Raw genomic sequence first — 12596 nt, 5'->3', positions numbered from 1 at the left:
GAACTATTTCGAACTTTTGCGACACTCACGTGATCGTGTGCTGAATTTGCCTCTCTGATAGAACAAATTCATGGAAATGTTGTCACCCGTGCATCACGGAAAGTAACTGCACTCGTGGTGTATATGTATGATCGATACGTTTACGTACATGATGGGTGGGGTGGGGTGCGGAAGGGAGCAATGAAGGAATGTAAAACTGATGCGGAAACATCCCTAATTTTAGTGCAAGCACTTTATAGGTACCCCTTAACACCACAATCATGTAGGAAATTCCTGCATTCATTCTTACAATTTGACGAACAATAGTACGACGCAATCAAATATTTCGTAACAGTGAACATCACAGGTATCTTTAATATTAATAACAATATACGTGTTATTCAAGCTAATCTATTAATTTTGTTTTATTTCGTCAATACTTACGGTAACCATGTTATGTTTTCACGGGGCTAGATAAACTTGTACATCCCTGGACAGCTTTTATTAATTAATTATTTTATCTACCCTCACCGCCAACCCCAAGGATCGAGGATACACTTGTGCATATATGTGTGTGCGCGTATCATACCATCACACTGCGTTCCAGTCCAATTTTGTTTACATCCACCCACGCATTCTCCAGTTGTATAGTTACACGGCTGACCTTGACAGTGACAGAACTCGGTGCAGTTATCTCCAAACGTGCCAGCGTCACAAACTTAAAGGATAACGAAACACAATATATTAACGAAACGGCCCTGCGTGTTAGTTATGCATATAGTTTTGTTTCAATTCGATCAATAGACATTAGCCACATGTAGAAACTGCAAGACATGCATTACTTTCAATAATAAAATATATTTATTTTCTAATATTATTCCTGAAAAAATATGGACCGTCACGTTGGACGTTAAAACAGTGTTCTATTGGAAGATAGAGGCATACACATTGCGATAAGAACGAATTTCATAATACATTTGTATTCATATTTTGCCATAATACCCGGAGAGAGAGTGTTTACGTCCATATTATTATATCCGACCAAATATTTATACATTTAGAACACTGATGGGCAGTAAAATAATAAGCACACGTCATAAAGATAGTTTTTTTCAAGTATGTAAATGTCTGAACAATATCAACAACAACCTTAATTATCTTAATCTACTCAATTAATTAAATCGAATTTAAGCATACAGTTATACTTCAAACGTCTTTAGTTTTAATTCGTAAAACCTATCCATACCTAAGTAAACTCGATTATAAATTGAAATGTACTGAACATTGATATATCTATAATGTATTATCATGAACAGAAAGTACACAGTCGTTGCTCAAACATGTTTAATACTGAGTTTGTTCAATATATATCTACTGTTACATCACGAAATATATTTTAGTAGAGAGCTATAATTGAAATGCTGTAATACCAAGAAATGTGTTTATTTTCATATATATGTATCAAGATATGTATTCATTTTTGCTTGCATCCTCCTGTCAGGCGCATGTGCAAGCATTTTATCAAGGAAGGGTCTAAACCACGGCGACCGAAGTTTATAGAGGGTCGATTTATGCTCCCTTGAGAAATATTGTGAGGGAAAAGAAAATGTGCTTGAGCTGGGAGGAGTTTACACCCATACCCCCCCCCCCCCCCTCCTCCTGCCCCTTCACACGTGCCTGCATGTGAATAATTTTGTCCAAATATGACGATGTGTAAATACAGTTCTGTCATACAATATACTAGTACTTACTTCTGTTATACAATACTTATCTCTGTTTTATAATAGTCTTATTTATGTTATATAATATATTTGTTTCTTTAATACAGCAGACCCACTTCTGTTGTACAATACTTTTTTATGTTATTCAAAATATTTATATCTGTTATTTAATAGACATGCTTCTATAACTATAATAATAATGTAAAATTGTCAAATATAAGTACACAGTTATAGTTGAAATATTCTACATATTGTTATTTTATAATGTATTTATACACTATTGTACCGTGACATATATTAATATCGAAAGTACACATCATACTAATTATTGAGATAACCTGAATACGTATATTTAATCATATATCGCTTCACTGTAACATCAAGAAATGTATTAAGTTCGTTATATAATTTACCGTGAAATACAATCAGTGTTTTATACATCCTTCTGTAAACCATTTTGTCCTAATTATGTATGGATATTCCTCTTGCGCCTTTGCATAACGGCCTGAGTTTAAATAAAATTATCCTTCTGTGGTGGTTTTTTACGATATTATTCTTAAAACAAAACAAAATAAAAAATAACAGGTCTCGATGGCGTAGTGGTTAAAGTTTGTTTCGTTTAACAACACAACTAAAGCACATTCATTTATTCATCAGAGGCTCTTGGATGACAAACATTTGGTAATTCTGACATATAGTCCATGACAACAGTCCATAAAAAGAAATCCACTGCAGTTTCATTTAACAGCAAGGGACAGGACAGCCCATTCCACGGCTTTTGATATAGATGTATTTGTTAATGTGCCGAAAAAGTGTTACACGAAGTTACAGTGCAACCTTTCCAAGCCGTTAACTGTCTTAAGTGGCAACTATTTTTCATCACGTACGATTTTCTGTCAACTGGCCTGTATTAAGCGAATATTGTTTATTCGGACAGCCCATAGAGACATGGATGGATATAGCATAGATCACAGAAAGACGATCATACCATCCCCTAGAGGCATGGGTGGATATAATACTGATCACAGAAAGACGATCATACCATCCCCTAGAGGCATGGGTGGATATAATACTGATCACAGAAAGACGATCATACCATCCCATAGAGGCATGGGTGGATATAATACTGATCACAGAAAGACGATCATACCATCCCCTAGAGGCATGGGTGGATATAATACTGATCACAGAAAGACGATCATACCATCCCCTAGAGGCATGGATGGATATAGTACTGGTAACAGAGAGACGATCATGCCATCCCATAGAGGCATGGGTGGATATAGCACAGACCACAGAGAGATGATCACACAATCCTATAGAGGCATGGGTGGATATAGTACTGGTCACAGAAATACGATCACACAATCCCATAGAGGCATGGGTGGATAAAGCACAGACCACAGAGAGACGATCATACCATCCCATAGAGGCATGGGTGGATATAGTACTGGTGACAGAGAGACGATCATACCATCCCATAGAGGCATGGATGGATATAGCACATGTCACAGAAAAACATTAAGATCCTGAATTGCTAGGTCATTTTTTGTCCTGTTATAGAGATGAAGATATCGATAAACAAAATTGAGTACTTACTATATGCTGGGGGGGGGGGGGAGAGAGAGAGAGAGAGAGAGAGAGAGAGAGAGAGAGAGAGAGAGAGAGAGAGAGAGAGAGAGAGAGAGAGAGAGAGAGAGAGATAGAGAGAGAGAGAGAGAGAGAGAGAGAGAGATTACATTTAGCAAAACCCATAATGAATAGGTCTGCTATACGTTTTCAATTATTTTAAATAAATGATATAACAATTAAGGTACGTTCAGAAGGCACCAGGGCGTTTGAATAATTGAATGAAACGTCATTTATATCACGACCTGCTATTGTATTTCGTCTGCTCGTAACAATCAGATTGTAGGTACAGTTATAGAAACGTCGAATACTATTTATTATACCACATCTATTTACAATTGATGAATGGCTTCACTTACTAAAGACTTCAACTTCACAAATATCCATTCTTTTCCCAGGATTGTAGTGCTCGACATCCACGTCGTCGTTGTTTGTTCCCTGGAAGAGTGTGATGTATTGGGCCGTATCGTTACAGGTGATATATGTTACATCCGAGCTATTTAACGTCGTCACACCACACAGGTGGCTTGTGTTAGTTTGATTCATCTTGAGCGAACTGAATACGTGGACGTCATTCCTGGGGGCCACGTCTGTTTAAATATAATAAACAACATTAAAACGAGTATTTTTCGCTGTTGTCCTATGAAATGGAATCAACCATTATTTTGCCAAATGCCTATTCGGCTCTGCATTGTGTAGATACACGGTGTTGGTCGTTGTTAACGGTTTTGTTGTTCATATTTATGTATCAGTTATTGTTGTATACATACTGGCTAAAGGTTGATTTGTTTGTGGATGATTTAACCTTGTAACACCACACAACACAGGTAACCAACCGGCATAGGTAGGTAGCTGAGGTGTGTGAGCCCAAGATAGCGTGCTTGAACATTAATTGTTTACGAAAATGCACGAAAATGAGGATAAATGAAATGAAACCGGTGTCTTGTGTTGGTGTGATTTGTCTTGAGCGAACAGAACACCGGCAATTCATTCCTAGGATCCACGTCTGTCTGTCCAAATATAACAATAACTTTATAAACAAAATCGGCTTTGGTGGTGTAGTGGTTAAGCCATTGAACTTAAAATCTGATAGGTACTGAGTTCGCATCCTGTTACCGGAGCCAACCCTGTTCGTGTTTTACCCCCGGTGGGTTGGTGTAAGGCCACTACATCGACTTCTCTCTCACTAACAACTAACTACTACCCTACCAGATAGCTTAAAGTGTGTGTGTGTGTGTGTGTGTGTGTGTGTGTGTGTGTGTGTGTGTGTGTCCAGAACAGCATGTTTGAACCTTAATTGAATACAGTCACGACACTAAGTATAAACACACAGACATACATAACAGGAACCTGTTTGTAGACTTTAAATTACCTTTGTATCAGTTATCTATGTACTGACAGCAGGCTAATTTGTTCGTGAAACGCAGATCCAATTTATTCCTTTTGTTTGTCTATTTTTTTTTTAAAGTATGACACAGCGTGGTAACAATTGTCCATTTAACAAAACATTGACTGCAAAAAATAAACACACACACGCATGCGCGCCTTATTGCACCATTTTACTTGTCGCTTTGATTCAATGCATTGACGAAATCTGTACAAAACAATCTAAAGGAAATTTTTACAAAATCGCCATGGCATGTACCCATTAATATGTTTTATTTGGATTATTATGATTATAGCAAATCAAATTTAATATTGTATTGAGAAACCGTGCCACTACATGAGAAAATACACGTGAGTTCTATGAGTCAGCATAAGTTTTATATTGGTTATGATTGTTTAACTATCATTTTTCAAATGCACTTACAATCTGTCCTAAAGTGAACAGCAAGCTGGTGTATGTAATATGGTCTCCCTAAGTCCACCTCCCACCACGTGTACGGTTCCAGTGAGGGAGTAACGATACAGAGACTGCCATATGATCCTTGATCCGTATTCCCATCAACAGCGTACGACGGAGGATGAACTACTGTAGGGTGATAACCACTCTGATAGGCAGTTTTGTTTAAGGCTACATTTTCTGAAATATAACAAATTTGTATATATTGATTTACATTGTTAACATGTGTATATTTCTGCGTCATTTTATGCCTAGCTTACATTTTAATTACGTATCACAGACTGTAAACAGTTTGCTAGCCCGCCTGGTAATGTGTTTCCCCACTCATTATTTTCAAGAATACAAGATATTCAAGAATGTTTATCCTAATCTAAATCTAAACTTAAACATAGCCCTAAGCCTGATGCTAATCATATCCCCAACATTAATGTTCGAAATGAACTAATAATCGGGATCTCTTTGTTTTTATACATAAATTAACTGTAATGAAATTACATTGCGGTCGGATATTTTATGCCCACACATTATATATAGTTTCCCTACAAAGGCCTCCTCCCCATAGAAATAAGGGATGACACTGAATATGCTAATGAACAATTTCCCTTGAAACATGCAAAGAGTATTAATACGTTGCGAGGTAATAAACCAATGCAAATTGCTAAGAGCTCTAAAAGGTTACACATATTTAGGATCAAGAGAAATGGTGATTATATGATAGGTATTTGTTTTTTTTAAAGTATGTAAGTATTTCATATTCCCTGCATATAAATGAGTATCTGATGAATGCAAATGAAATGTTATAAATTAAATAACACGTTTTACCAATTGTGCACTTAGGTCCAGACCAGCCTTTCGTACATCCACCGGAACATCCTGTCACGCTATCACAACCGGACGTGCAGTGACACGTGTAGCTGCAGTCTAAACCATAGTGACCTTCTGGACAAACTCCTAGAAATAAAATAATTCAATATTTAGTATTAATACATATTTATAAATGAATTATTGAAGAAATAATGGGTTAATCTAATCCACCCAACCCGCCAAAAGAAATGAAACGAAAACATAACAATAATATTAATACATTAAAAAGGTTGTATCTCTACATGGTACCGTTCAGAGAAACCACGTGACATCACAACGTGGACTCGTGTATCAATAGTATTATAATAGAAGTTTCATATATTTTTCTATAAGTTGCTAATCGGAAAGAGTAGCCCATGTAGTGGCGACAGCGGGTTTCCTCTCAACATCTGTGTGGTCCTTAACCATATGTCTGACACCATATAACCGTAAATAGAATGTGTTGAGTGAGTCGTTAAATAAAACATTTCTTTCTTTCTTTCTGTCAAAAAGGGACAAATCACCATGAAGGTCAAACTTGATATGTAACAATACATAATAAAGCTACACCAAAAACTCAACTCAATTTTGAGGTATTGAAGAAAAAAGTGTAAAAAAACACCATATATTCGTATATTCTAAGTTCAAGAACCATAACTCTATTAAAAACTCTTCCGACGCCATATAACCGTAAATAAAATGTGTTGAGTGCGTCGTTAAATAAAACATTTATTTCTTTCTATTAAAAACTGTTAAATCGCCAAGAATGTTAACTTAATCTGCAACAGAACATGTTAAGGCTATACACAACATGTCAGCTCAGTATGTTGAAGCATTGAACAAAGAAAAGAAGTGCGGGATTAAAATATCCGTATCTCCTAACTTCAAGGGCCATAACTCTATCAAATGGGTAAATCGCCATGAAAGTCAAACTTCATCTGTAACAGTATATGATAAAAATATAGACACACTTTCAGTATCTCCGGGCATTCTGAAAACTATATGTTGGAATGACGGACAGACAAAAGAACGGATATGAAAACTATAGTCCCCTCCGGTTTGACCGGTAGGGGACAAGTAATAATTATAACAACAACAACAATAGTCTTATACCAAACATACCTGAAGATGTACGAAGACACAAACAGACCGTGAATAGGAAGATGTTGTTAATTTAAGTCGACATTGTGTAATACACTATTGACCTGGGTCCCGTTCCACCTAGCTATTTTAACCCTAAGATCGTCTTACATACATAACTACCCTGTCTTATCGCTACGTTCACTTCGTGGAACGAGGACCAGGAAGTTATGTCAGCAGACAGCTGACTGGGGTACATGAGTGGGTAATAGTACACGTTTTGCTTATGATGACAGTGACCTCTTTATTTGAAAGGTTTACTTAGCTACACGCAATTTTGTATTGGTCGATAAAGTTTGTTTTGTTTAACGACACCACTGGAACACATTTATTAATTAATCATCGGCTATTGGATGTCAAACATTTGCTAATTCTGACACGTAGTCATTATTATTATTATTATTATTATTATTATTATTATATTATATTATTATATTATTATTATTGTTGTGGTTGTGGTTGTGGTTGTGGTTGTTGTTATTTATTACTAAATCATGTTCCACTATAATCCTGTACATCCAGTATATATTTATTATGTTGTTGTACATTGTATTATGATGATAAGTTGAACTTTGAACTAGAAAGATGTATACATGCATGACTGACTGACTACGAAAGCAAAGTTTGTTTAGTGATACACTCACTAAAGGTGAATAAGAAAGTATAAGACTTTGTATATGCACTTTTCAACAGACATGGTTATATGCATTTGGTATATATCCATATACCAAATGTATAAAATTGGTAGAAAACTATCCAACTAGTGTACCGAAGGATGGATAGATGGATGGATGCACCCAACTAAACAACACACACCCTTCTCTCCTTCCTTCCATCCTCTATTTCCCCCTTTTGTTCTTTCATTTCTTTCTTCTCTTATTTAGTTGTCTTTCTCCATTCCTCCATCCATCCACTTACCCGACCGTTCGTCCAAACGCCAATGGATGGATGGAGAGAAGGGTGTGTATTAAGTGTTTAGTTGCATGCATCCAAACGCCTATCCATCCATCGACCCACATCCATGTATCCATCCACCTACCAACGCACCCACAAACTAACCACCCTTGTTACACCAAGAAATGGAAATTGTCAAACGGTTTGACATGTATCACAATTACAAAGACAGTCATCCCCAGTTGTCGAAACTATTTGGGGTACTAACATTGATACACAATTTAGAGTATTCGATTGGTACGGAGATGTTCTGGTAAGTTTACTTAAGTTTTAGTACGGTTTCCACATTGGTAATCACAATAATCAAGCACATGTTAGATTAATAGTTTACTTGTGTTAAAGGGGTTTCCTACAAGCGATGTATCCTGATGATAATACAAAAAAAAACAACAACATTACAATGACACAGATTCCACATACTAGATGATAACCTTGTCACCTATAACGACTTCACTGAGATCGCATAGGGCACAAAGCATGTAATTTTGTGCCGGCTGCCATTTTGACTTTTTATGGAATATTCTCCAAGAGGGGTACAAGGTTATGATTTATTCTAACAACGTCATAACATGTTATGATATAAAAGCAAGCGTGATTACATCATATTATTATTTTGTAATTATTATGTTTTGTTTGTTAAAGATCCCACTAGAGATCATTGATTTTATATTCATTATGCCACATACTTTGGAGGCTTTCACCCCTCTTGAAGAGTGTTCCATAAAAAAACAAAATAGCAGACGGCAGAAACCTGCATGTATTTTGCCCTATACTATCTCAGCGAAGTCGACACTGGAGACATCGTTACAGTCTCATATGTGGAATCTGTGTCACTGTAATGTTTTGTTCACAACTTGTGTGTGGACAAACTTTGGGGGAAATGTAACGGTAATTAAAGAGTAAGGAGAGTAATTCATCGTAATTGTTAACAATTTGGTTCGGACTTCAGAACAAAATTATATATAAAAAACAAATAGATCATCTATAGTCTTTGACTGGAATTATCTGGACAATAATGTACGAACATAAACTATCTTAGACCATCTAAAATGTGTATATCTCCAATTAAATGTGTATTTAAATGAACATTTGTTATCATACGAACCACTTTCAAACCAAATAAGCAATTGTAGACTTCGTTTATAACGCAGTGGTCTCAACGCACAGAGATATGCCAGATACTTTCATGAAAACTCGTTTTGTTTCATTTCAACTTATGTTCGTGGTTTTATCCAATTAAAGTTGAATCACGCGGTCCTGGACATATACCTCAGCTATCTGGGCTGTCTGTCCAGGACAGTGGGTTAATTGCTAGTTGTTAGTGGCTAGTGAGAAAAAAAGAGAGTGTAGTGGTCTTGAGTTGTTAAAACTCGCTCTGGGTGTGATCCAGTACCTGCTTTCGAACCCAGTACATACCAGCTTAACCACGACACCACCGAGGCCGGCGCACGTTTTGTACTTATATTTTGTACTTGTATTATTCAGTTATTTATTCATTGTATAACAACACCCTTACAATTATGTCATATTATAATTGTGGTTTTAATAACCATGCAATGCTATATTCCTGAAAGATTTCCCACTGGAACTAAACTTAAACATAGTAAGATCTGTTCTTGCATTGTTTGTATTGTTTAGGCGTAGCAACTGATTTCAGTGATTTTAGTGCGAGTATCGCTAGCTGAAACGATGTTCAGGAAGTTCAGTATATGTCCACATATTCATGTGATCAAGGCCGTATTCGAATGGGCATTTGACAAAATAGTGATTGATTCCATGGATCTCTATGTAGTGCCGTGTCTATAGGAAGACAGCCACTCCCGTGAAAATCCTTCACTGGACAATACATCATTTTGTCTGCCATAAAGAGGACTGGCACACCGATACTACTTTACAAAATCAAAACTAGTATATAAATGAGGTCACTGGAATAAATACAGCTATGGTGACATGCATTCATGAATCATTGTCAAAGCCCAGTAGGAAATGCCTGCCTGATGCTCAGTCGGTCGAGGATCAATCCCCGTCGGTGGGCCTATTGGGCTATTTCTTGTTCTAACCAGTATGCCACGACTGGTATATCAAAGGTCGTGGTATGTGCTGTCCTGTCTGTGTAACGGTCAGTGTAAAAGATCACTTGCTACTAATGAGTAAATGTAGCAGGTTTCCTCTCTAAGACTGTCAAAAATTACCAAATGTTTGGCATTCAATAGCCGATGATTAGTAAATCAATGCACTCTAGTTGTGTTATTAAACGAAACAAACTTTAACTTCTACTGTTTCAGTTTTACCATATTTCAGTGTCTTGCTAACATAATAGGATTATCGTATCTGATGTCTAGTATAAAATCATACCTGATGCTGTATCAGTTTTTATGCTTGTCCACATTACACAGAGAAACACAGTCGTCAACCAGGTCGACATTTTGTACTCTCTGTGCGAACCGGGAAGTTACCTTGTCTGTCGCACTGGCAAGCAGCGAAACATTCAGTATGAGAGCGGGGGGTGGGGGTGGGGGTGGGGGGTGGTGGAGTTGTGTCATGCTGTATCTACTAAGACACATGGTTTGAAAAGAAGGTATTGAAACTGGTTGCGCACTGGGTATTTGTGTTGAGGCGTTTTCATATCTCTGAAAAAGACCTTTGTACACTAACCCGTCTCCTTTGTAGGTGTCAAAGGCGCGGATTAACGGGGAGGTGTGGGGAGGGGAGGGGGGAGGAGATTATAGTGGCACGTACCCTACCCCGATCTTCAAACGTCCCCAAAACCAAGTGTTTGTTATTGATATAATCGATTTAGTTTGTGTGGGTTTTTTTCTGTAGGAAACATGTGCAATCGTGTGTTTTTAACGAAAAAATACCTTTTATATAATGAATGTTGTCTACAATGCATGTTAATGCCCTTGGAAGAATTGTATATAAATGCATGTTCAGGTACTTTCGAAGTGTTATTTTTTAATTAATGCAGATTAATGTACTTTCTAATATTATAAGTGGTCTTTGTGTTTGACGCTGCATCACCGTCTTAGACTAATCATGTAGCTGCGATTATTTTATATACGTTTGTTTTCGTCCCCTCCAGAAAACATGGACACTTAATGTCCGATAAAACACCCTGCTGCATGCATTCATCATCACTGTCGAATCCATCATTAACAAAACGATATAATAGTCGATACTATACACTCCATTAATAATAAAATATATAATTAGTTGATCATATTGCTCTTCTTAAATGTCTCCGATAAATATTGGCTGACGTTTGACAGACGAATGGCCACCGGAGCGCAAACTAGATCCGCCCTTGAACGACACATTTCCACAACACCTCACAATAAGAACACTGAAAATGTATACAACGTGTTGATATCGCTCTGACTTCAACACATGTCCCCAAGTTATTAAGTTACTGAACCTAGAGTACTGTATACACAACGTTCTACGCCAGTCGGCTATCTGCGTATTTGACTTCCTGGTGTATTACAAATGTCGATCTACACGAACAGCGTGTTCCTCCTAACAGTCTGCGTGTGTATTCGAATATCTTCAGGTATGATTTGAATAAGTATATTGAGGTATATGCAAGAAATATTTTATTCTAATGTTGTACTACCTTGTACCGTTATGGTACTTATAAACAACTACAACTACAACGCACGCACACACAGAAGCACGGACGAACACACATACACACACGGACGCACACACTTACACACACGGACGCATACACACGGACGCATACACACACGGACGCACACACACACACACACACACACGCACACAAACATACGCACACAAACATACGCACACGCACACACACATATACACACATACGCACGGACGCACACACACACACACACACACACATACACACACAATATGGTCTTGAGGGTGTATGCCACCAAATCAAATCACAGAGACGACAATGGTTAAAACTGCTACACGCAGCGTTTCAATCAACATACTTATACAACATGGATATAAATACTACCACCATTCACCCTTAAGTTGAATGACAAATAAGTGGGATTTAGCTGCTCGTTTAAGACATAACTGGAAGAATATATCACTGCATTAATTCCGCAAAAAAAAACAGAAGTCATCAATAAAACCCCTCACATATTGCAAGCACAATTATAGTTGGTACACTTTCACTAGTTGAAATTAAATTGCATTAGTATAATGGCCAGTTGAAACAACATTAAGACAACAAACACTGTCATGTGTATCACCAATGGCATCATTGGTAGCGTTGATTATGGATTGAAAAGTTGGGGGCATTTTCAAATTTGGCCAGGCGAGATATATTTGGTGCTCCTCTACTTGTACTCATCGTTGCTGATTAATAACTTGGGAATATTCATATCAGAATAATAATACATTGCAAGTATATTCCTAATAGCTTTTAAATAGTTACATAATCAATATAACCGTTCAACAGATATAGGGTTGACCCAGTTTTATTTAATTTGTTTTACTTTAAACGT

The 12596-nt window shown here is 37.0% G+C and overlaps 1 protein-coding gene across 1 annotated transcript; it reads right to left on the bottom strand.

Annotated features, from left to right (window-relative positions):
- Positions 1-568: 568 nt before the first annotated feature.
- On the bottom strand, positions 569-10534 carry LOC121366574 (multiple epidermal growth factor-like domains protein 11; the record flags this gene model as incomplete). Its single annotated transcript, XM_041490961.1, has 5 exons — positions 10465-10534; positions 5995-6123; positions 5140-5352; positions 3689-3919; positions 569-697 (listed from the first exon to the last, which is right to left on the bottom strand). Coding segments are annotated over exons 1-5 (772 nt in total), but the record flags the coding sequence as incomplete, so codon positions are not given.
- Positions 10535-12596: the final 2062 nt, after the last annotated feature.

Source organism: Gigantopelta aegis, unplaced genomic scaffold (assembly GCF_016097555.1).
Source record: "Gigantopelta aegis isolate Gae_Host unplaced genomic scaffold, Gae_host_genome ctg6225_pilon_pilon:::debris, whole genome shotgun sequence".
NCBI lineage: Eukaryota > Metazoa > Mollusca > Gastropoda > Neomphalida > Peltospiridae > Gigantopelta > Gigantopelta aegis.
This window is presented reverse-complemented; position numbering and strand designations above follow the sequence as displayed.